Source organism: Hyperolius riggenbachi, chromosome 6, assembly GCF_040937935.1.
Source record: "Hyperolius riggenbachi isolate aHypRig1 chromosome 6, aHypRig1.pri, whole genome shotgun sequence".
Classification (NCBI taxonomy): domain Eukaryota; kingdom Metazoa; phylum Chordata; class Amphibia; order Anura; family Hyperoliidae; genus Hyperolius; species Hyperolius riggenbachi.
In genome coordinates, this window is record NC_090651.1 from 309,871,074 (window position 1) to 309,898,071 (window position 26,998).

A 26,998-nucleotide genomic window follows, 5' to 3' on the forward strand; every position below is an offset into this window, starting at 1 on the left:
CACAGAATGCTATATAGTGTGGCTGAACGAGCGGTGTACTACTGTTCCCAGCAGACACAGAACAGTACACAGAATGCTATATAGTGTGGCTGAACGAGCGGTGTACTACTGTTCCCAGCAGACACAGAACAGTACACAGAATGCTATATAGTGTGGCTGAGCGAGCGGTGTACCACTATTCCCAGCAGACACAGAACAGTACACAGAATGCTATATAGTGTGGCTGAACGAGCGTTGTACCACTATTCCCAGCAGACACAGAACAGTACACAGAATGCTATATAGTGTGGCTGAACGAGCGGTGTACCACTATTCCCAGCAGACACAGAACAGTACACAGAATGCTATATAGTGTGGCTGAACGAGCGGTGTACTACTGTTCCCAGCAGACACAGAACAGTACACAGAATGCTATATAGTGTGGCTGAACGAGCGGTGTACTACTGTTCCCAGCAGACACAGAACAGTACACAGAATGCTATATAGTGTGGCTGAACGAGCGGTGTACTACTGTTCCCAGCAGACACAGAACAGTACACAGAATGCTATATAGTGTGGCTGAAAGAGCGGTGTACTACTGTTCCCAGCAGACACAGAACAGTACACAGAATGCTATATAGTGTGGCTGAACGAGCGGTGTACCACTATCCCCAGCAGACACAGAACAGTACACAGAATGCTATATAGTGTGGCTGAACGAGCGGTGTACTACTGTTCCCAGCAGACACAGAACAGTACACAGAATGCTATATAGTGTGGCTGAACGAGCGGTGTACTACTGTTCCCAGCAGACACAGAACAGTACACAGAATGCTATATAGTGTGGCTGAACGAGCGGTGTACTACTGTTCCCAGCAGACACAGAACAGTACACAGAATGCTATATAGTGTGGCTGAACGAGCGGTGTACCACTATTCCCAGCAGACACAGAACAGTACACAGAATGCTATATAGTGTGGCTGAACGAGCGGTGTACTACTGTTCCCAGCAGTGACACACAATGACTGGGGGGGACCCTGGCTAGCGTGGCTGGAGCGCGAACTACCCTGCCTGCCTACCCAAAGCTAAACCCACAGACAAATGGCGGAGATATGACGTGGTTCGGGTATTTATTTACCCGAACCACGTGACCGTTCGGCCAATCAGAGCGCGTTCGGGTCCGAACCACGTGACCCGTTCGGCCAATCACAGCGCTAGCCGAACGTTCGGGGAACGTTCGGCCATGCGCTCTTAGTTCGGCCATGTGGCCGAACGGTTTGGCCGAGCACCGTCAGGTGTTCGGCCGAACTCGAACATCACCCGAACAGGGTGATGTTCTGCAGAACCCGAACAGTGGCGAACACTGTTCGCCCAACACTACCTACAGCGTGGAAAATCTCATGCATCCGAGCAACAATCACCTCAAATTCATTGGCCAATAACTGTATCGCTACTAATCACAATTAATTGATCCATATCTTGTTTTTTTCCGCCACTAATTAGGCTTTCTTTAGGTAGTACACTTTGCTAAGAACTATTTGTTTTTCTAAATCCATTTTAACAGGAAGATTAAGAAAGAAATGGAAAAAAAATCATTATGTCTCAGTTTTTGGCCATTGTAGTTTAAAATTAATACATGCTACCGTAATTAAAACCCATGTATTTTATTTGCGTATTTGTCCCACTTATTACGCCTTTTAAATTATGTCCCTATCACAATTTATGGCGCCGATATTTTATTTAGAAATAAAGGTGCATTTTTTCATTTTGCGTTCATCACTATTTACAAGCTTATAATTAAAAAAAAAATGAATAAGATGCTCTCTTAACATGTATATTTAAAAAGTTTAGACCCTTAGGTAACTATTTATGTCGTTTTTTCTTTTTTTTATTGTAATTTTTTTATTTATTTTTTAATAAAAAAATGTATGTGGGTAATTTTAGTTTGGGGAGGTAAACAGCTATTTTTAGATGTAATATAATGTAATTATTTATTTAAAAAATGTATGTGGGTGCAGTTTACAGTCAAAAAAGTTCCTGGAGTGTACGATCATGCTGCCAGGAACTATTAGGAGGCTGTATAAAAAATTTCCTGGGCAGAAATATTGCACTCTCTGCTTAGAAAGCGTCGGTATTTCTCCGGGGGGCTTAGAACGGTGAATGGGAATTATATTCCTATTCACTGATCTTGCTAGTGGCCCGCAGTGGGAGCGTGCGCGGGAGTGGGCCCGATCGCGCGCACCACGCTGCAGGAGCAGCACAGTCTATCTGGACGGATATATCCATCCAGATAGAGTTAAGCGGTTAAAATAATATAATAACATACTCTCTTGACATGCATATTTAAAAAGTTCAGACCCCTGGGTAACTATTTATGTTGTTTTTGTTTTTTTTTATTGTATTTTTTTTTTTTTTATAAAAAATGTATTTGGGTAATTTTTGGTGTGGGAGGGAAACAGCTAATTTTACATGTAAAGTAATATAATTGTTTAATAAAAAATGTATGTGCGTGCAGTTTACTATTTGACCACAGTCAAAAAAGTCCTGGATGCGAACGATCTCGCATCCAGGAACTACAAAGAGGCTGGGAAACTTTTTTCCGGGCAAATATACTGCACTCTCTGAATAGAAAGCATCAGTATTTCTCCGGGGGACTTAGATCGGTGAATGGGAATTATATTCCCATTCACTGATCGGGGGGCTAGCGGCGGAAGCGCGCCCGATCGCGCGCACCATGCGGCGGCAGCAGCAGAGCCTATCTGGACAAGTAAGTTCGTCCAGATAGGCTGAACTGGTTAACAAGAATTAGAGATTCAATTTACAAAACAATACAAAAGCAAAAAATTACTTAAGAAAAGAGAAAAAAAAAACCACACATACAAAATAGCACTATACACTGGATACTAAACAAGCCCAAGTGAATCACCACAAAGAAACCTTCTAGTGAATATACATTGGAAACGTGCAATGAGACAAGCAAAAAATCGAAATCATTCTGTTGAAGCCACCCAGAAGATAAAATTCCTATTGCGGTAAATAAAAAGGAGCATCAATGCTCAAAGTTGAGGGAAAGTGTAATCAACATAGAGGTAACCAAAGTCTAATTTCAATGAACTAACAATATAATTGCAAGCAGATGCCCATAGCAGAGTAAGGGCTACGATACATGTCTAAAATGATGAAGTCTGACTCCCCATGCTACAGTTGCAAATCTAATGGAAGCCCACTTAAAGCACAGAAAAAACATTTTGCCAACAATCGCCACACCATACCAACATGTGACACCAGAAGAACAAAAATGGGTAGAAATAACTCCCTTAGATGGTGCAGTCTCACAAGCAATGTGCAGAATTTTAGAGACAGCAGCAGAATACAAGCCAAAGAAACACTTGGAAATAATATGCTGGTCATGTGAGCCAGCCCCACCCAGTGGATGATGTGTTTGCCTGGAAAAACATGGATGCAATCCTCAAAGGCCAGAAACTCAGTGAGAATCATAGTGCTGGTCAATGGGAAGCGTGTCAGGATACACAAGAAAAAAAGGCAATGCCACGTTGGTAAGAAGATGTCTGTTGCATAGTATAAAAAACTGAAAGGGGAGCAGCCATGTAAATTAAAATTCACAATAAATATCAAATGGATGATATGTAATGAATATCCAATGGATGATAGCCTATGATTAAAGTGCTGACATAGGGGATAATACTTTTAGTGGCACAGAAAACATGTCAATACAATGTTTTACACATTTTAAATGTTTAAAATATATTATAAGTGGCTTCAATGAATTAGAAGATTTGTGAGAATGGTTGGATACTACAAGAATAGATAAAAGGCAAATAATTGGGGCAAATAAAGTACTAAACACTAACAAATCACAGTAGCAATGCATAAAGCATAAATATAACATGTTGGAAATTACTTGCTCAGAGGGCCTTCCCTACTGATTTTCAAACTTGAAAAAATTCAAACTAGCAATTAATTCAAATACTACATGAAGTTTCTTCTCCTTAGAGAAAAGGTATCTTCCAGCCTTAACGCCCATCTCCAGGAACCAATTTCAATAAGATATGTGTTTCCAGTTCCAGCCACAATTTTCCATGAAAACGATTGCTAACCTTAAATATAAATTGAACTCTCCTTCCAAAACATAGACTGTTCATCTATCTGTTGTTGATATACTGTTTATATTACCAACATATTAGTGTGAGGATTCAATTCCGAAATAGAATTATGACTGAAAATGATGAACAAATAATATGCTGTAGGTAGGAAACAGCTCAGTGTATGTCTAAATGTTATGTTTTTTGTTGTTGTTGTATTTTTTTTGCCCAGATCTATACGTTTATATATGTTTCTATTTTTTCAACTTTTCATGCAGTTAAAGATGCACTTCTGGCAAAACAAACAACACCCAGTGCTGCTTAAGATTACAACTTATGCAAATTTTGAATGGCTGGTGGCTGGATAGTGTATTGGTTAAGGGCTCTGCCTCTGACACAGGAGACCTGGGTTTGAATCTCAGCTCTTCCTGTTCGGTAAGCCAGCACCTATTCAGCAAGTAGTCCTTGGGCCCTAAATATAGCCATACATCTAGCGATGTATGGGCAGATTCCACAAAGAGACACATTTATCTCTAATCGAATATGATTAGAGATACACTTGTTTTTTTGTTGATTCTGCCTATACAATGCAGACCGATTCCCATCCGATTTCAGCATGAAATCTTCAGGGAATCAGCCGCACCGCCGCCGCCAATGTATAATGTGCCCGGTGTGTGCATTTATGTTACGTGCATTTATACGTAACAGCCTCTGTGCAGTGTCCGTAACCCGTGGGCGGCTCTTCGTACATGCTACTGGTACTGGGTTCAATTCCCAGCCACTGTATGTAAGCTGGCTTTTGAAATAATGTAATTCCTTGGCAGATGAGACCCTCCTCCCTCCGGTAGGAGGCAGGAGGGAATAGGTAGAAGGGTAGAAGGGTGGAGGGTAGAGGGAGGAGGGTGGAGGGAGGAGGGTGGAGGGTGAAGGGAGGAGGGAAGCAGCTGTCCCTTAACTAATTAGTGTAGGCAGACAAGTGAGTCAAATGGTATAAGGACCTTGCTTGGAGGAGGGAGGGGGGGCGGGCCTCCAGCAGTGAGAGCAGTGTGTTTGACAATAATGTGCCTGCTGACTGTGATGTAGAGGTTCAAAGTTTTGCTCAATAGAGCATCATGGGGCGAATCGAACTTCCGCAAAAGTTCGCCTGCTGCAGGCGAACGCGAACTACTAAAGTTCACCTGGAACCGTTCGCCAGCGAACAGTTCGCTACATCTCTACTGGTGCATAGCATCTGACATCCGCCCAAAGGTTATGGACACTGAGTGTAGGCTGCTACTGGACAGGAAATGTATAAATGCACACACTCGGCACATTTATACATTTTGGCAGTAGCGGTGGGGGTTTCATTGTCTCAATGCTTGTTCCGGCAATCGCCGCCGTACCGCCGCACACCAGACCAACCAGCTTCTACATCTTGCGGCATGCACGTTCGACCATGCAACCAATTTCCGTCCCGAAATTGGTTACTTTGTCGGTCGTCCATGCACAGATTTTCATCCAATTCGATTATAATAATCAAAATGGATGGTCCATCGGCTGCCAAGTTGCCTGATGTATGGCCACCTTAACACTGCTGCTGCCTATAGAGCGCACCCTAGTGGCTGATATAAATATATTGATATAAATGTTCTGTGTCTTGTATACAAATGTGTGCAGCTTGCAATTAGACCAATTGAATCCTTCAGAGGTAGACTTTTCAAGCTGTATAAAATAGACATGATTTGCATTATCCTGCCTCAACTCAAAATTATTTGCATCCCATTGACCATGTCAACTTCCAAACACTCTGTCTTTGCTCCAGTTCAGACTGAACTGATCCACTCCAGACAAATCTATATGAATATCTAATACTTAATTGGTAAATACGTTTTTAGTTTTTTTTATAAAACCAATGTTACAGTTAATTTACTTCCGAGTACATCTGTAGGAGGTAAGTCCACCACTACCTCTTTTTTTAAACAGTTTTAGCCTTTTCCTTCTTATCTGGTGCCTATGTTTTACTAATTGTTTATTAGTAAATAGTCATTATTAGGAACATCTTGTTATTCATGTAACTATGTGAGCACCCAGTCATGTGAGATTAGTACAATGAATACAAATATGCAGGCACGGGTTACGATCTGCAGCAGGTGTTAGTGTCAAATACCAAGAAAAATGGAATCCTAGTGATTTTGAGTGTGGCATGGTTGTTGGTGGCAAAGAGGATGTTTTTCACACACAGCAGTCTCCACAGCTCACACAGAACAATGCAAAAAATAATATAAACAACATCTAAAGAGCATTTGTTCTGCAGATGGAAATACCTTGTTAATAGGAAAGGTAGAAAAGAATAGCTAGGCTGGCTGGTTCCAGCTTTCATATTAGCTATAGCAGATCAGGCAATGGCTGGATAGTGTACTGGGGTTAAGGGCTCTTCCTCTGACACAGGAGACCAGGGTTCGAAACTTGTCTCTTCCTTTTCAGTAAGCCAGCACCTATTCTGTTAGACACCTTGGGCAAGACTCCCTTACACTGCTACTGCCTATAGAGCGCCCTAGTGGCTGCAGCTCTGGCGCTTTGAGCCCCCAGGAGAAAAGCACATTATGAATGTTTTGTGTCTGTCTGTCTCAGATGAGCACTCTTGGCAACTTTGGTGTGCAGAAAGGCATCTGTAACTGTACAATATCTAAAACCACATCAGTTTAATCTCCCATAAGCCAAGAACAAAAAGCACTAAAGCTGGACAGTTCAATGGTGGAAATACATAGTTTGGCGGGATTTTTCTTGATTTCTGCTAATGCATCAACATATTGTAAGCAGGATGTGGAGTCAAAATCATAAAACCATGGATTCAATCTGCTTTGTGTCAACTGTCCAGTCTATTTACTAATAAACAATTGGTAAAACAGAGGCACCAGAGCTAAAATAGGAGCTTCATAGCATGAGAGTGCAACTGATAAATCTGTAGAATCTGCAGAACGCATTCATGTCAACATGGATCAGAATTTCAAGTGATGCCGCCTTTATCAACAACTTTTGGAATGCATTCAATTTTGAACTAGCCTGTTGATCAACATGGGCTCTCAGGTTTCCTATGCAGAAATCACACAGAAAAACATGTGAATCCAGCCTAAGTGCATGTTTCACATAACATCCAGTTTTTACTGTGTTTATAGTTCTGTTGTTGAATGGTGGTGCTTAACCTCCTTGTCGGTTATCCCGAGCTGAGCTTGGGGTAACCTGCGCAGGAGGGTTGCTCTGGCCCTGCTGGGCTGATTTTTTTTTCTACACGCAGCTAGCACTTTGCAAGCTGTGTGTAGTATGCGATCGCCACCGCTACCCTTTGATTCGTCGCTACATGCCGCGCCGCGCCCCCCCGACCCCTTGCGCAGCCTGGTCAATCAGTGGCAGGCAGCGCTGAGGGGTGGATCGAGAGACCCTCTGATGTCCCAACATCCATGACATCGGTGACGTCATCGTGATCGTCGCCATGGCGACGGGGGAAGCCAAGCAGGAAATCCCATTCTGAACAGGATTTCCTGCTTGCGCAGATCGCCGGAGGCGATTGGAGTGGGTGGGGGGATGCCGCTAGCGCTAGGCTAGCTACATGATAAAAATAAAAAATAAAAAAAAAGTATACATATATATATATATATATATATATATACATACATATATATATATACTAAACCTAATGCGAATATGGGTCGGGGCATCTTGCAGACCTATTCCCCAGCTGCACTACACTAACCCCTGCTGTCCACCCTCCAACTACATTACACTTCACTGCATACTACACTACACTAATCCTTGCTGCACCCCCCTTCCCCCTGCTAGGTTACACTTCCCTACACTACACAACACTAATCTCTGCTGCTCCCCTTCACCCCAGGTATGTTACACTACACTACACTACAACAGCAGGGAAACTAACGATGGAAGCTAAACTGAAGGGAACTACAGTCACCCAGCATGCTCCTGCCTCCATCCTGGGAGTGAGGACAGCTACAATGTACCCAGGTGATGCCCAATACCTCCCTCCCACCCGTACAGCATGTTAATGTCACCCAGCATGCTCCATTGCAGGAGTGGTGACAGTTGCAGTGTCACCAGGCGATATACAATACTTGTATCCCTCTCTCCCTCCACTGCGCAGCAGCTCCAGCTCACCCTGCTCCATTGGGAGTGCAGTGACTGCAGCAATGTCCCCGGTGAACCTTTTATCCCTCCCTCCCAAGCATGGCGGCTGCAGCATTTTGTCACTCACCCTGCTCCATCGGGGGTGCAGTGACAGTGGCAATGTCCCCTGATCCTCCGTTCCCTCCCTTGCGCGTCAGCTGCAGCATTTTGTTACTTACCCTGCTCCATTGTGGGTGTAGTGACCGCAGCAATGTCCCCAATGATCCTCCGATCCCTCCTGTGCACGTGGGGTGTAGCGTTTTGTCCTTCACCCCATCTCGGGTGCAGCGACAGCGGCAATGTCCCGGGTTCCTCTGATCCCTCTCTCCTGTGCACAGCGGCTGCAGCTAATTATCATCACTCAGTCTGACGTGTCCCAGCAGCCGCAGCTCTTCTCTTCATACTTCGGCAGGCATTGGACTACACTGTAGCAAAGGGGCCTTGCTTTATGAGGTCATCACATAAGGGACCCTTAAAGCTACAGTATGGAACCATGCCTGCCGAAGTATGCCAGCCTTGTTGACTGGCTTTCGGGTTTCTTCCACTGTGTACATATGCACTCCATGTGGTTTCCTAGTAAGGGCGTGCATGTGTGACGTCACACATGCGCGCTCTTACAAGGAAACCACATGGGGTAAAGTATAGTTTACATGGGGCACCAGGGGGGGGGGCATTTACATTGGGGTGGCACAGCACCGGGGGTTTTGTCGTGTTCATCGTTCTTCTGGAAATTGCATGCCATTTTTGCTGCGTACCTGATCAAGCAAGTCGGCCCAACATCTTGCAGCATGCGTGATCAAGAATGCGACCAATTTAAGTCCCGAAATTGGTCACATTGTCAGTCGGGCAAGCACTAGGCAGCACCGATTTGAATCCAATGGGATAGTCGATCGACCGCCAAGTCACCTGATGTATGGCCACCTTAACTTGCAGGCTTCAATCAGACTCACATTAAGTAACTCTGAACACACAAAATCTTTTCTATACTTTATCTGGTCTACAGCACCCTCTATCTGTTAGGATGGAGCACCACAATAGTTATTGAATACCAATACCAAGGTACGAAGATCCCCTTTAAGTAACATCATGATCTGATGAGACTTTTCTGAGGTCAATAAGCTGCAAAATACACTCACCCGAAAACATTGCTCTTATTTGGCACAATCTCTTGTTTACAAGATTTAGGTAAATACCTTGGGAAACTTTTCGAGACTTAATAACATATTTTGATTTTTTTTTTAAGAGAAAATGAAAACGTTTGCAAGAAAATGTAGTCCTTGATCACAGAAATCACTACATACACTGAGCAATAAAATGCATCTATTTAAGATTGTGACTGGTAGAGTTGATTGAAGTTGCTGATTATACCATGATTACCCTAGAAAAAAAAATGTGTAATTTTAGCATCAGGTCTTGCAGTATTTGTAATCGTCTCTTACTGATAACATCTATGTTATGACATACTTTAGAGTCTTTTTTTTCAGGTATCTCAGCTACTTTCCTTGTTTTGTAGTTATTCTAACACCAATGATTCACATGTTCTTAAATGATTATTTGACTTTAACCACTTGCCGACCGCCTACTTCATATTGGCGGCGGCAAAGTGGCAGCCCCAGGACCACGTAACGCAGATTGGCGTCAGGTCCTGGGGCACTCTCTGGCCGGGGATCGCGCGCTGGGATGCGCGCGCATCCACCGGCAATAGGCTCCGCCCACCCGCGACGTCAACCCGCCGGCCAATCGGAAGCGCCGGCGGGTTGTTAACCCCGCGATCGCCGCTACAAAGTGTATAATACACTTTGTAATGTATACAAAGTGTATTATACAGGCTGCCTCCTGCCCTGGTGGTCCCAGTGTCCGAGGGACCACCAGGGCAGGCTGCAGCCACCCTAGTCTGCACCCAAACACACTGATCTGCCCCCCCCTGCCCCCTGATCGCCCACAGTACCCCTCAGACCCCCCCCTGCCCACCCCCCAGACCACCATTTGCACACAATCACCCCCCTAATCACCCATCAATCACTCCCTGTCACTATCTGTCAACGCTATTTTTTTTTTTAGTCCCTAAACTGCCCCCTGCTCCCTCCTGATCACCCCCCCACCCCTCAGATTCTCCCCAAACCCCCCCAGACCCTCCCCCCCCCTGCGTACTGTATGCATCTATCCCCCCTGATCAACTGTCAATCACCTGTCAATCACCTGTCAATCACCTGTCAATCACCCGTCAATCACCCCCTGTCACTGCCACCCATCAATCAGCCCCTAACCTGCCCCTTGCGGGCAATCTGATCACCCACCCACACCAATAGATCGCCCGCAGATCCGACATCAGATCACCTCCCAAATCCATCGTTTACATCTATTCTCTCCTCTAAACACCCACTAATTACCCATCAATCACCCCCTATCACCACCTGTCACTGTTACCCATCAGATTAGACCCTAATCTGCCCCTTGCGGGCACCCAATCACCCGCCCACACGCTCAGATTGCCCTCAGACCCCCCCCTTATCAATTCGCCAGTGCAATATTTACATCTGTTATTCCCTGTAATAACCCACTGATCACCTGTCAATCACCCATCAATCACCCCCTGTCACTGCCACCCATCAATCACCCCCTGTCACTGCCACCCATCAATCAGCCCCTAACCTGCCCCTTGCGGGCAATCTGATCACTCACCCACACCAATAGATCGCCCGCAGATCCGACATCAGATCACCTCCCAAGTGCAGTGTTTACATCTCTTCTCTCCTCTAAACACCCACTAATTACCCATCAATCACCCCCTATCACCACCTGTCACTGTTACCCATCAGATTAGACCCTAATCTGCCCCTTGCGGGCACCCAATCACCCGCCCACACCTCAGAACGCCCTCAGACCCCAGCCCTGATCACCTCGCTAGTGCATTGCTTGCATCTATTTCCCCCCTCTAATCACACCTTGAGACACCCATAAATCACCTCCTGTCACCCCCTAGCACACCTACCCATCAGATCAGGCCCTAATTTGCCCCGTGTGGGCTCCTGATCACTCGGCCAAACCCTCAGATCCCCCTCAGACCCCCTTCCGATCACCTCCCCAGTGCATTGATTGCATCTATTTTCCCCTCTAACCGCCCCCTGAGACACCCATCAATCACCTCCTGTCACCCCCCTAGCACTCCTATCCATCAGATCAGGCCCAATACATCCTGTCATCTAAGAGGCCACCCTGCTTATGACCGTTTCCACAAAATTTGCCCTCTCATAGACCACCTCTCATCAAAATTTGCAGATGCTTATACCCCTGAACAGTCATTTTGAGAAATTTGGTTTCCAGACTACTCACAGTTTTGGGCCCGTAAAATGCCAGGGCAGTATAGGAACCCCACAAGTGACCCCATTTTAGAAAGAAGACACCCCAAGGTATTCTGTTAGGTGTATGATGAGTTCATAGAAGATTTTATTTTTTGTCAAAAGTTAGCGGAAATTGGATTTTTATTGTTTTTTTTCACAAAGTGTCATTTTTCACTAACTTGTGACAAAAAATAAAATCTTCTATGAACTCACCATACCCCTAACGGAATACCTTGGGGTGTCGTCTTTCTAAAATGGGGTCACTTGTGGGGTTCCTATACTGCCCTGGCATTTTAGGGGCCCTAAACCGTGGGGAGTAGTCTAGAAAACAAATGCCTCAAAATGACCTGTGAATAGGACGTTGGGCCCCTTAGCGCACCTAGGCTGCAAAAAAGTGTCACACATGTAGTATCGCCATACTCAGGAGTAGTAGTATAATGTGTTTTGTGGTGTATTTTTACACATACCCATGCTGGGTGGGAGAAATCTCTCTGTAAATGGACAATTGTGTGTAAAAAAAATCAAAAATGTGTCATTTACAGAGATATTTCTCCCACCCAGCATGGTTATATGTAAAAATACACCACAAAACACATTATACTACTTCTTCTGAGTACGGCGATACCACATGTGTGACACTTTTTTGCAGCCTAACTGTGCTAAGGGGCCCAAAGTCCAATGAGTACCTTTAGGATTTCACAGGTCATTTTGAGACATTTGGGTTCAAGACGACTACTCACGGTTTAGGGCCCCTAAAATGCCAGGGCAGTATTGGAACCCCACAAATGACCCCATTCTAGAAAGAAGACACCCCAAGGTATTCCGTTAGGAGTATGGTGAGTTCATAGAAGATTTTATTTTTTGTCACAAGTTAGCGGAAATTGATATGTATTGTTTTTTTTTTCACAAAGTGTCATTTTCCGCTAACTTGTGACAAAAAAAAAATCTTCTATGAACTCACCATACCCCTAACGGAATACCTTGGGGTGTCTTCATTCTAAAATGGGGTCACTTGTGGGGTTCCTATACTGCCCTGGCATTTTAGGGGCCCTAAACCGTGAGGAGTAGTCTAGAATCCAAATGCCTCAAAATGACCTGTGAATAGGACGTTAGGCCCCTTAGCGCACCTAGGTTGCAAAAAAGTGTCACACATGTGGTATCGCCGTACTCAGAAGAAGTAGTATAATGTGTTTTGAGGTGTATTTTTATACATACCCATGCTGGGTGGGAGAAATCTCTCTGTAAATGGACAATTGTGTGTAAAAAAAATCAAATAATTGTCATTTACAGAGATATTTCTCCCACCTAGCATCTGTATGTGTAAAAATACACCCCAAAACACATTATACTACTTCTCCTGAGTACGGCGGTACCACATGTGTGGCACTTTCTTGCACCCTAAGTGCGCTAAGGGGCCCAAAGTCCAATGAGTACCTTTAGGATTTCACAGGTCATTTTGCGACATTTGGTTTCAAGACTACTCCTCACGGTTTAGGGCCCCTAAAATGCCAGGGCAGTATAGGAACCCCACAAATGACCCCATTTTAGAAAGAAGACACCCCAAGGTATTCCGTTAGGAGTATGGTGAGTTCATAGAAGATTTTATTTTTGTCACAAGTTAGCAGAAAATGACACTTTGTGAAAAAAAACAATTAAAATCAATTTCCGCTAACTTGTGACAAAAAAAAAAAATCTTCTATGAACTCACCATCCTCCTAATGGAATACCTTGGGGTGTCTTCCCTCTAAAATGGGGTAATTTGTGGGATTCCTATACTGTCCTGGCATTTTAGGGGCCCTAAACCGTGAGGAGCAGTCTTGAAACGAAATTTCTCAAAATGACCTGTGAAATCCTAAAGGTACTCATTGGACTTTGGGCCCCTTAGCGCAGTTAGGGTGCAAAAAAGTGCCACACATGTGGTATCGCCGTACTCAGGAGAAGTAGTATAATGTGTTTTGGGGTGTATTTTTCCACATACCCATGCTGAGTGGGAGAAATATCTCTATAAATTGACAATTGTGTGTTAAAAAAAGAAAACAATTGTCATTTACGGAGATATTTCTCCCACCCAGCATGGGTATGTGTAAAAATACACCCCAAAACACATTATACTACTTCTCCTGAGTACGGCAATACCACATGTGTGGCACTTTTTTGCAGCCTAACTGCGCTAAGGGGCCCAAAGTCCAATGAGCATCTTTAGGCTTTACAGGGGTGCTTACAATTAGGCACCCCCAAAATGCCAGGACAGTGAACACACCCCACAAATGACCCCATTTTGGAAAGTAGACACTTCAAGGTATTCAGAGAGGAACATAGTGAGTCCGTGGCAGATTTCATTTTTTTTTGTCGCAAGTTAGAAGAAATGGAAACTTTTTTTTTTTTTTTTTGTTACAAAGTGTCATTTTCCGCTAACTTGTGACAAAAAATAAAATCTTCTATGAACTCACCATGCCTCTCACTGAATACTTTGGGATGTCTTCTTTCCAAAATGGGGTCATTTGGGGGGTATTTGTACTATCCTGGAATTTTAGCCCCTCATGAAACCTGACAGGTGCGCAGAAAAGTCAGAGATGCTTGAAAATGGGAAAATTCACTTTTTGCACCATAGTTTGTAAACGCTATAACTTTTACCCAATCCAATAAATATACACTGAATGGTTTTTTTTTTATCAAAGACATGTAGCAGAATAACTTTCGCGCTCAAATGTATAGGAAATTTTACTTTATTTGAAAACTGTCAGCACAGAAAGTTAAAAAAGTCATTTTTTTGACAAAATTCATGTCTTTTTTGATGAATATAATAAAAACTAAAACTCGCAGCAGCAATCAAATAGCACCGAAAGAAAGCTGTATTAGTGACAAGAAAAGGAGGTAGAATTCATTTAGGTGGTAGGTTGTATGACTGAGCAATAAACCGTGAAAGCTGCAGTGGTCCGAATGGAAAAAAAGGCTCTGGTCCTTAAGGGGTTTTATGACTGCAGTCCTTAAGTGGTTAAAGGATATTTTTAAATCTCGATGACTAACCAATGGCTGAAAATGCCTCAACACTTTTCCCCTTCGGATATCATGCAGCTTCATGGAAAATTGCCTTATGATGTCAGCTCGCACCTGTGCAAATGAGGTCAATGTTAAAGAACCAAGTGCCATAGTTATCACACAAGGAGCCATGGGTAATGATAGCCTCCTTTGTTCTGCAATCATCTGCAGCTGCCTGTTAAAGGCATGATGTCATCAGTATCCAAGTTGAGTTAGTCTAGAAAACCTAAAACTATTCTTGGCCTGTTGCTAACTATGTTAATTATATCCTAATTGTGAAATTGCTTCTAATTCCTTTACAACTCACAACAAGCCAATAGCTGTTCCCTGATGAGAATAACAGTGAGTTTGAGTCACTGGGGAAAAATGTCTCTCCAGAGTTCTCATTTCCAATAAAGTAGGAAATGACACATCAAAACAGTCCCATTCCTAGCATCATCGGCACATCCATTTGCAAACACTCATCACAGCAGAGAGTCATAATACAAAGCGCATGGAATAAAGAACACCTCTTTTCAGACTCCTGGAAAGAAAAGTAGGACACATCTCACAGATTTCTTTTTTTCTTTTTAAAGTTTGTTACTTTGGAAGTTTTTTTCCTATTATTCAGCTGTTGTTGTTTGCTAACTTTATACAATTTTGAGAATGTAAATGAAAATGGCAAAGCAAATAAAAAAAAAACATGCAATACAAAATAACTCAGGCTAAGTTTTCAGTTTTCTGTTTAAACTAAGTACTAGGCAAACTTGGAAATAAATAAAGTTGCACAGTTTGGGAAGAAAACAAAGCTACTTGCAGGGAAAGAAAGAAGTATTTGATCCCCTGCTGATTTGCTGGTTAGCCCTCTGGCCAAGAAATTGTAATGGTAGACTTACTGTAACTTTTAGAGATAGAATATTCACCCACCCCCCCACAAAACACACACACACACACACACACACACACACACACACACACACACACACACACACGCACACACACACAAAACCTCAAAATCCCAGTGCCCTGAAGTCAAAGCTTGATGTGAATTGTAATAAGTGAAATAAGTATTTGGTCCTCTTTCAGAAGATGACTTAGAAGATGACTTAGTAGTTGGTGGCAAAACGCTTGTTGGCAAAAACAGAGGTCAGATGTTTCTTGAAGTTGGCCTCCACCAGGTTTGCTCACATCTCAGATTTTGGCCCACTCCTCTTTGCAGTTCCTCTCCAAGTCAGTAAGGCTAATCCCTCAATGTTTTTCTATTGGATTAAGGTCTAAAGACTGGCTAGGCCACTCCCCGACCTTCATGTGCTTCTTCTTGAGCCACTTCTTTGTTGCCTTTGCCGTGTGTTTTGGGTCATTGTCATGTTGGACACCCATCCACGACCCATTTTGAAGGCCCTGGTAGGAAGCAGGGTCAAGAAGAAGAAGCAAAGATTCATAGCAGGAAGGTTTGGCAATTTTTAAAGTAAATACTACCCCTCCGGTCTCCACCCAGGTTAAATAAAGGAGCCATAACTTCATGTTTTCAAGTAAAAATATGAAAATTATTTTTTTTAAATGTATTGCACCTTTTATTTGCAATGCAGCATGACACTGACCATGAAAAGCCTAAGTTTTACCATCATGTCTGTGTGAGCACATTTAATGCTTCCATAAGCAAACATGAAACAGATTTATCTTTCAATTATTCATATTTATTGATGTACGAAAGATGGCCAAAAATGTGTGGTCAGAAAGACTGGTGGTGGTAAGAAAAGGCACTATAGTGTGAGTTTGAAGGGTACATAACAAAAAAGTGTCTCTTATATCTTACTTAGCAGTATGGGATGCTTTTTTAACAGCAGACCCGGATTTACATCACAGGAGCCTGTAGGCACGGATGTCCTGGCATCCCAGACTTCACCCTCTATGAGCCTTCAACTCCCGCCCGAACTGCATCACAAGTGTGCTGGCTGGCCCAGCTTTCACTTCTCCCTTATGTCCCCTTGCCTGTTTTAGGTAGCTACAGGTGCCCCTTAGGGCCCTTTCACACTAGAGGGCTTTTTTGTTGTTTTAACGTCACGGCCATAGATGTCGTTTTCAAGGTAAAATGAAAGTCTATAGACGTTCATTTTACCTTTCACACTTAATGCTGCGTTTTGGAGTGTTGCGCTTTGAAGCTCCCAGGAGCTTTTTTAGGGCTGACCGCGGCGTTTCTCATTACAATTGATAGTAATGTGTTGACGTTAAAATGCCTTCAAAACGCCTGCAGCCAAAACGCAGCGTTTTAGCCTTTTACCGCTGCCTGTAGTGTGAAAGAGCCCTTAGCATTAGGTGGCCAGAGGTACCCTCAGTACTAATTAGCTAAATGGAAATGCCGAAAGCAGGGTGAGTAACCTCTAATTTACTCTCTGTTCAAGACTCTACATAGGGAATGAGGGAGGCACTAAAGGAGGGGAGTGAGCCTCTTTTCATCCTCAGGTGGCTATAGGCACGAGCCTACAGTGTCTTATGGTAAATCCCGCCCTGTTTAACAGTATGTCTGTCCACAGACATAAGACATAAAGTGAACACTATCACAAACCTGAAAGCTCAATCTATAAATGTATGCCCATAGAGAGGGAAAAATTGCAACACCGAAGGCAAAAAGTGATAATAAACTTATATCAATCTGTGACAAACTCACTGCATTATGCTTCAGTCAGGTAGAGATGAAGAGAGATGGGCACAGCTGCTAAAATACCCTTTATTAGTGGCTGGGTAGACACAGGCAAGTTACAGCAGTGGGGGGATAGCGAAGTCTGACAGCTGTTTCGCAGGGACTACCCCTGCTTCATCAGAGAGGCTTCGTCTCTGATGAAGCAGTGCTAGTCCCTGCGAAACAGCTGTCAGACTTCGCTATCCCCCCACTGCTGTAACTTGCGTGTGTCTACCAGAGGCGTAGCTAGGGCTTTCAGCGCCCAGGGACAAAGATTATTAATGCGCCCCCTAAGGATGGACCTGTGGCGCATTCGGTTGCCTGGCGTGCGCCGGTCTAAAAAGGGGCGTGACCAGGCAACCGAATGTGGGTGGGGCTAAATATACATGACCTTAGCAGTGGAGTAAAAAGTCTGCCAGGGAAGTTTGAGCTCTGCCATAGTGTTTCCCCCCAAAATACATGTAATCTGACAGCATTTCACCAAAAATACACGTAATTTGGTAGAGGTTCCTCCAAAATACAGATAATATGGCAATGGTTCCCCCAAAATAGACATAATCTGGCAGCAGTGGTTCCCCCAACATACATATAATCTGGCAGCTGTTCCCCAAAATACACTTAATCTGGCAGCAGTGGTACCCTTAAAAATACAGTTAATCTGGCAGCAGTTCACCCAAAATAGGCACCCCCAGTATAGGTAACCAGGTCTATAGGTGTCCCCAGTGGAAGTAACCAGGCCTATAGGTGTCCCCAGAATAGGTAGCCAGGTGTATATGTGTCCCCAGTATATGTAGCCAGGTGTATATGTCCCTAGTATATGTAGTCAGGGGTATAGGTGTCCCCAGAATAAGTAGGCAGCTCTATAGTAGTCTTCAGAATAGATAGCCAGGTGTACAGTATAAATGTCCCCAGTATATCTAGCCAGGGGTATAGATATCCCCAGTATATGTCGCCAGGTGTATATGTCCCCAGTATATGTAGCCAGGTGTATATGTCCCCAGTATATGTAGCCAGGAGTATATGTCCCCAGTATATGTAGCCAGGGGTATAGATGTCCCCAGTATATGTAGCTAGGGGTATAGATGTCCTCAGTATATGTAGCCAGGGGTATAGATGTCCCCAGTATATGTAGCCAGGGAAATAGATGTCCCCAGTATATGTAGCCAGGGGTATATGTCCCCAGTATATGTAGCCAGGGGTATAGGTGTTTCCACTATATGTAGCCAGGGGTATAGGTGTCCCCAGTATATGTAGCCAGGGGTATATGTTCCCAATATTGGTGCCCACAGTATATGTAGCCAGGGTTATTGGTGTCCCCAGTATATGTAGCCAGAGGTATAGGTGTCCCCAGTGGAAGCAGTAGATTTGGGCGCATGAGACAAGTGGACAAAAAGGGCGCCCCATTCACTTTCATTATAAATATCGTTTAATGGGCGCTGAACGGGGAAAATAAGGCGCCGGAGATTTTTAAGGATTTATAACGGCGCCCGGAGATTTTTAAGGATTTATAACTATGTTTGTGATGATTTAAGTTTACAAAATGAGCCCGTGACGAATAACGTTTATGAAGATAATAAATCACTATTTCTAAAACATTTCTAACACATTATTATCCACCCAAAAAAATAATTTACATTTTTTTTCTTTACATTCTTTATTTATTCATGTCTGTAAAACATTATTATCCATAGGGGGTTTTAGGTTTAGGCACCAACAGGGGGGTCTTAGGTTTAGGCACCTACAGGGGGGTCTTAGGTTTAGGCACTAACAGGGGGGTCTTAGGTTTAGGCACCAACAGGGGGGTCTTAGGGTTAGGCACCTACAGGGGGGTCTTAGGGTTAGGCACCTACAGGGGGGTCTTAGGTTTAGGCACTAACAGGGGGGTCTTAGGTTTAGGCACCAACAGGGGGGTCTTAGGGTTAGGCACCAACAGGGGGGTCTTAGGGTTAGGCACCAACAGGGGGGTCTTAGGTTTAGGCACCAACAGGGGGTCTAGGGGTTAGGGATAGGTACAGGGAGGGTTTTTAATAAACGAAAATATAAGTTTCACTTTACAAACAGGGAAGATTAACGTTTTAAGAATTGCCGATCTCATACACATTATTTAGTGATTTATACATTTTTAAATCACTATTTATAAACGAAATTCTACACAATAATTTCTATAAACGATATTTCCATTTATCGTTTATACCACGCGCCCTTTTTTCCCGACGCCCTTTTCGTACATACGCGTCCCCAGTATATGTAGCCAGGGGTATATGTCCCCAGTATATGTAGCCAGGGATATAGCTGTCCTCAGTATATGTAGCCAGGGGTATATGTGCCAAGTATATGTAGCCGGGGCATATGTCCCCAGTATATGTAGCCAGTGGTATAGCTGTCCTCAGTATATGTAGCCAGGGGTATATGTGTCCAGTATATGTGGACAGGGGTATATGTTCCCAGTATATGTAGCAAGCGGTATATGTCCCCAGTATTTGTAGCCAGTATAGCTGTCCCCAGTATATATAGGCAGGGGTATATGTTCCCAGTATATGTAGCCAGTATAGCTGTCCCCAGTATATGTAGGTAGGGGTATAGTAGTCCCCAGAATACAGAGAAGGGGAAGCTGTAGGCACAGCGGTGGGGAAGGGGGGACATCTCCCCTCCTTCCCTCACCTTAGGGCTCCCCCCTCCAGATATGCGCAGCGGGCGTGCGGCAGAACACTTACCCTATTCCCGGCGCATGGAAATATCTGTGCTCCGCTACTCTGGTCTAGTCCAGACAAGAGTAGCAGCACACAGACCTTTCTATGCGCCGGGAATAGGGTAAGTGTTCTGCCGCCCGCCCGCCACTCATATCTGGAGGGGGGAGCGAGGGAGGGGGAGCCCTAAGGTGAGCCTGTGCCTATTGCTTCCCCTTCTCTGTGCTCCCCGCTGGGAAATTTTAAAAAATAAATAAAGAAAATTAATAAAAAAACCTGACGGTCACGGCTGGGCGCCCCCTAGGGACCCAGCGCCCGGGGGCACATGACCCACCCCTAGCTACGCCCCTGGTGTCTACCCAGCCACTAATAAAGGGTATTTTAGCAGCTGTGCACATCTCTCTTCATCTCTACCTGACTGAACTGTGGAATATTTTTGGAGCACGCTGCAGGTAAGCCCAGTGTGGTTGTATGCGTCTCTGCTGCATTTAGTGCCAGTGTCTTCAACCCTCTTTGCAACCAATTCACTGCATTATGCTGATCCAACACATAATGAAAAGGATCTGGGAAAACTTATAATAGTGTGTTTTGAACTTCTGATGATTTGCTAGGCAATGAATAAAATCTTACCACTAATTTCACCAAACTTGTTGCATTGCCTATGTCTGGACTTAGGAAGTAAGGAGAAATATCCACAAAGGTTCAAATTTAAAAGAAAAAAAAGTTTAATCTTGCATTCCATTTTAGGTTTATTGAAGCTTGGTATAGTGTGGGCAGTGTGGGTTTATGTGTTGAAAACCTCCAGGGTTCCAATTTAAGGTTTATCAAGTTTAAAACCAGGTTTATTTTGCTATATCTTAAAGAGACTATACAGTGTAATATAATCTTTTTAGCGTCCTTCTTTTCAGGTAAAGTTATTATGACTTTTCAGGTCTGTTTCCTGTAATACAATCTCTGAGCCTTCTGGCACAGAGCCCTGCCCTTTTTCAGATGAATGCCATGGCATTCTCATTATATGAGATAAAGAGTGCCACGAAAGTGCCACAACATGTCATTGAAAAAGGGAAAGGGCTATGCGCCGGAAGTCAGCGCACAAAGGACTCAGGGATTGCTTTACAGGAAACTGACTCATCATGCCATTATAACTACCCGAAAAGGAGAACAGCAAAAAGTTTATACTGTGTTGCACTGTACAGTCTCTTTAAAACCCTCCCTCCATACATATGTATATACTCATTTTCTCATGTCCATATATTTTTACAAATACTCTCATCTGTGCGAGTATGTAAAATATTTGCAAAAAATAAAGTGATTAAAAAATAGCCATATTTACTCATTAATAATTTTTGGCCAACAACTGACGACAATTAATACTTAGGTACAAACACAAGATATATGTGTATATGTGCACACTAATTTTACAAGAAGAATACCTATTTGTTGCTGAACAGTTACCCTGCAATCTCACAACCCTAAAGGTTAGTTGCTGAGTTGTATTCTTTGAACAGACAGTGAATAGGATTTTTGCCTACGTCTTTGAACAGACTGTGAATAGGATTTTAGGGCTCTTGTTGCTGATAACATGGTATAATGTGCTGAACTCCTACTATGTTTGAATGCTAAGCGTTTCGTCCAAGTCTGAAAAGCTGAGAGATATTTTTTGTCTGGGAAAGTGCTATGATCCTTTTATTCCTCTAGTTATCAGTTATCAGCATGTCTGGTAGAGTATCCTCTTGACAGCAGCTACTTTAAAATGGAGAGTTTTTTCCCCTCGCATAATCAGCATAGGCCACCAAGATTTGCTTGAGAACTTAATGAAAATCAAGAACATGAATTGCTAATCCCTTACTTTTTTATCGCTGAGTCCAGACACGGTATCCACATATTCCTCCTGGATCATGAAGGCAGCAAGATTGGCAGTATAGCTGGCCAGAAAGATGACAGCAAAGAAAGCCCAGATGAGAACCATGATTTTACTTGTGGTGCCTTTAGGGTTTTCCACTGGTACCGAGTTGTTAAAAACCAACGCCCACAGAAGCCAAATGGACTTGCCAATTGTGAATTTGGATCCTCCAGGACCTGGCAACATAAAAAAATGATGTATCAGTAATTGATATACTGGTTTATGTTATTTTTACTTAGAGATAGTCAAAGAGACTCTAATAATTCAAAGTTAATGCAAAATGAATGCTAATTTTACAAAAATGTATGCAGCTAGGAAATAAACCAATCAAATGTCACAACAGTATTTGATTGGTCTAATTTACTTGGTTCGTTAACAAGCTTAATAAAGTTGCATAAAATTAGCATTAGTGGTGCTCATAATGGGTCAATCAGGATTACGCGTTAATTGCGATTACATTACGTACAGTGCACTACATTTGTGAATCGTAATTATGCCTGTAATTACACAATCATGCATAATTCGCATCCAATGTGTAAAGATATTTGCATCTGTTTTCCAGTGTTCTGCGCATAAACGGCTGTTAAATATTCAATGCAAAAAATGCGTACGTATGCGAAAAAAAATAACATTCACCAGCCAGTATACTGCACATGCATGGCTATTATCGAAATATTCAATGCAAAAAAGGCGTTCGCATGGGAAAAAAATATGCATTTATCACCCAGTGTACTGCACATGCGCAGCTATTTAAATATTCAAGGAAATTATGCATAAATTATGCTATTATAATAATTATACGGTTAGTGATTACATTCCCATGCAACATTTTTTATGTGTGATCCGCAAATTTTGCATTACGATTATGATACGTAATTGTGAATTACGATGCATAATTATGCATGGGCATAATTTCTGGCCACTACTAATTAGCATGAAACATGCATCAATGTATACTTATTAGCACACCATCCCTAATGTTATTATGAAGTTTCTTTTAGATTTTAAGCTTTTCCTCTAATGCATTGAGAAGGGGACTCAACAGCACAACAGTCTTATTTTAACGGATTTATGCATACATTATGAGCTCTTGAAATAGAAATTGGAATCCTAGTCTGGCCTAGTTCAGCCCGGATAGCATGTGACTAAGCGTCTTAGGATGTGAACTGGCCATTATGAATGGTTCATTAGTACCCGCCTGCACCCACCACCTGGTGACTTGCTATATATGTATTGACATTTGGTGATTTCAATGGATTATCCTGCCTCATAAATACAGTTTAATACTGCAGTATACAGAGCGGTGCTTTCTGTTTTTATTTTTGCATACAAGAACGGTATCTCTTCTACCACACTATTGTGCACGCACGGATAGTCTTTCAAAGAGGCACATTGCTATTAACCTCTTTGGGACAATCCCGAGCCAGGCTCTGGTTGAAAAAAACATGCTGGGAATGGTGATCCCAAGCTTGGCTCGGGCAGCCAGCCACCAGGAGGTATATGCAGAGCCTGCAGCACAGTGGGCATTTGTAACTCACCTACCCAGGATCTTAACACTTGCTGCTTGTATTCTTCAGTTCTTCTGAAGCCCTCGATCCCTCGGGTGAGATTGCCATTTGTCACATGATGACAGATAGCAATCTCACCGTAGGGGTAGAGCGCCATCCAGAGGACAGGAGGAAGAATTGCAGCGCTGGATTCGGGGGAGATGAGTAAAGGGCAAGAGCTGCTGCAGTGGCGTAATTTCTTTTTTTTAATTTTAAGGTCTAAAAGCATATTAAAAAATATGTACCGCTTTTAAACCCTAAAATATAGAAAGAATCACACTGCCAGGAAGGTTAAGGAGGAAACCTTTTGTTTTACAACTGAACCAACTTTCAGTATAAGGAAGGATAACTCCAACTTGCTTGTCACACTACCTTTTTCTCTTATGGAATCGTTTAATGGAATCCTAATAATGTAAGCGACCCCTCATTTTCCCCGAGAATGGAAAAAAGTGCCAAAATCTAAACAGGAACATATCAATCTATTAATAAATGTTCAAGGCCAACTTGGCAAAGTGGAGCAAAATGGCATTTTGATATACTGGAATGGATTAATTTGGAGGCAAGGGAAGAGGAGAGTTTGGTAAGGGGAAAAGGGAAAGGGGGGGGGGGGGTGAAAAAGCAGGAGTACTTAATGGATAATTCCTTGACATGGGCATTCAATAATAATATTATTTGTCATTTATACCTGCTAAGCAGTTTTGTCCTTCAAAAGTTGACAGCAGCAAAACTTTGAATATTTAAACATTCTGTCTCTCATCAATATTCTGACTAATGCCTGGGAATTAGTCACAGAGATAATTAGAGAGACAAACTGCTTAATTGACAGATCCTGAGATAAGAGAGTTTCCTTAAAAATAATTCTTATCTTTTGTTAACATAGTAGGAAGTATAGGAACTCCTTCCGAAAGTGTTTTTAAACTTGGTCCAAAACTCATGTATTTCTGCTTCTAACTCTATTTAGTGATTTTTCAGAGCAGATTAAAGCCAATGTGCAAAGAGAGTTTAGAATGAATTGAAATAAATGATGTGACTTTAGATATGCTTGTATTTATGCATCACAGAACTCTCCTGTACAAGGAGAAAGCATTGACTGACCCTCTCTCCTACCGAATTTCACAGATATTAGCCTATTCAAATAAAGCCAATGCTAAAATGAATGGGCAGGAGAGCTCCCTGCTTTATCAATGTGTTCTTTTTGAAAAAAAAAAAAAAAAACAGCTGCAGTGATAAAGCAACACTAAAGAGAGGGAAGTAATACTGTCTACATTCTCCTATTTATATTTCCACTCTACAACAACAAATAACATTTGTGTAGAGTGCTTTTCTCCCATAGGACTCAAAACGCATCAGCATGGCTCACACCAGTAATTGGTTAATTGGTAAATTGTGCTACAGAGGAAGAATTCTATAAGTCTTCAAATGTCAGGCTAAACAGGTGGCTTTTCAGTCTGGATTTGAATAGTTCCAGGGATGGGGCTGTCTTTACTGGGTGTAGTAGGGAATTCCAAAGGGTAGGGACAGTATGAAAGAAAGCTCTGGCTCCAAATGTTTTGAGGTGCACTCTGAGAGTGACCAGGTTTATGGATCCTGCTGGTTGTTGTGAGAGGTGTGGTGCAGTTTCAGCGAGTCCTTCATGTATCTAGGGCCTAAATTGTGTAGGGATTTGAATGTCAACAGTCAAATCTTGAAAAGTATTCTCCATTTTACAGATAGCCAGGGCAGTTAACAGGTAGCCAGTGCACTCTATTAACAGGAAAAGCGGAAATAGCAGTAAAAATCATGGCAACATGCTAAAAAGTGCTTTTTTGTTATTTATATAAATATAAAACATGGTATATAATAAAAAAAAAACTGAAGAAAAAAGAATGGGGGCATAATTTGGATAACAACTGCAGCCAGAATGGTTTTGCAACGCCAATAATAAACTACCCATAGATACCCCTGATACATTGATTGGTGATATCTGCCATTTCAGCTCACCATTTAACCATCTGATGTACAAACAGTCTTTCATTATCAAAAACAGACATCTTTCTTGATCTAAAAATGTTTACCACAAGCACAGGAAAAGTGTTGCACAACCATGGCAATCCACCCTGCATTGGATGCGAAATTCTGTTCATTAATGTATCAGCTCACTGCCAAGGTTTGTCAGAAGAAACAGAAGTAACAAGAAGACAATTTTAAAGAGGTGACATAGGCTTCAATTCATCAAGCATTACCGCATTCGGTAATGCTGAAAACAGCTGACTTTACAGGGCACTTAGTAAAATGTTAATTCATCAAAGCAGTTACCGCATGAGAAGCAGACATTCCTGTGCAGAGAGATAAATTACCGACTTGTTAAGTGATTACCTCAACACATGTCAGTAAAATGTCAGCAAATGTTAATTCATCAAGCTCACAGCATTCGATAACATGTGCGGTGTTTATCTCCAGCTCTCCCCTGTCGATAAGGAGCTTGGAATGCCTTCTCCGTGTGTGACAGGACCATAGAAACCTCCCCTGTCCCCTGCAAGTGCTGCTGATAGGTTGGCCAGGCTTCTCGGGTGGAACAGACCCCCCCAGGCAGCCAGGGGAGAGAAAAGAATTAAAGTTATTTTCCAGGCACCCTTCTTTTCTAGGCACCCTTCGGTAGTGTAACCCCTTGAGTGCCTGCTTAAATATGCAGGGATGCAAGTGGGAGCTCGTGGCAAAATGACCTAAGCAGGGAATGTGTAATGTTTCTCAGCAGTTCATCTAAGCTGTGGCAAGTAAATAGAAACTTAAGACTAATGAGACAGATTCAGCAAGAGCAGAGGCAGCACAACAAATATAAAAGGCACATGTATAGGGATGTCGGTGCTGCCTCTTTCCTACTGTAATGCCCTCACTGCACGGACCTCTTCGGTAACTTACCGAACATCTACCACATGTGTGAAAATATTGATGAATTAGCACAGTGAAGTGTAAAATACCGAATGCGGTATTTTAAGGACTGGGATTTTGTTATCGAACACCCTTTGATGAATTGAAGCCATAGTCTGTAGATATTGTAGCCACTTTCTAGACTACCAACTTAAGACCTACATTTAGAGTCTGGCTATATCTTTGCTCCCTTATCAAGATTTTAAACATGACTGATATTTTGTTTCTTTGTCAAATAAGAGTGTTGAAGAAATCAGGTTCTCCACAAAGTAATTAGATACTTTGTGACACACCTCTATCTCGCAGATACTGCTGTGTCATACCTTGCGTTGATGAAGGCCAAAGCAGTTTGAAAGAGCTGTATGCAAGCTGAATTACATAGCACTGGGGAATTAAAAGCTATATTTATGATGTAAATTAATGGTTTGTGGTTGCCTGCCTGGCTGTTCAGGAACATGAATTAATGTTTTGCAAAATCATGCACTCTCCAAAATGTATGCATTATTTTGTGGGTAGATTTTTCCTTCTACGAGGGTAAATTAAGAATACATCTCATTTCAATCACAGAGCAAGTATGTGCAATATACATACACACACACATATATATATATATTCACAGTATATATATATATATATATATTCACAGTATATATATATATATATATATTCACAGT

At 42.6% G+C, this 26,998-nt stretch overlaps 1 protein-coding gene across 4 annotated transcripts in view; it reads right to left on the reverse strand.

Moving 5' to 3' along the window:
• Positions 1–26,998, reverse strand: part of GRIN2D (glutamate ionotropic receptor NMDA type subunit 2D) — a 982,184-nt gene that overhangs the window by 89,160 nt on the left and 866,026 nt on the right. For all 4 annotated transcript variants that reach the window (XM_068241305.1, XM_068241308.1, XM_068241304.1 and 1 more), the window contains one exon: positions 21,817–22,046. In XM_068241305.1, coding sequence (XP_068097406.1) covers positions 21,817–22,046 — 230 coding nt within the window. The remainder of the gene's footprint in view (positions 1–21,816; positions 22,047–26,998) is intronic.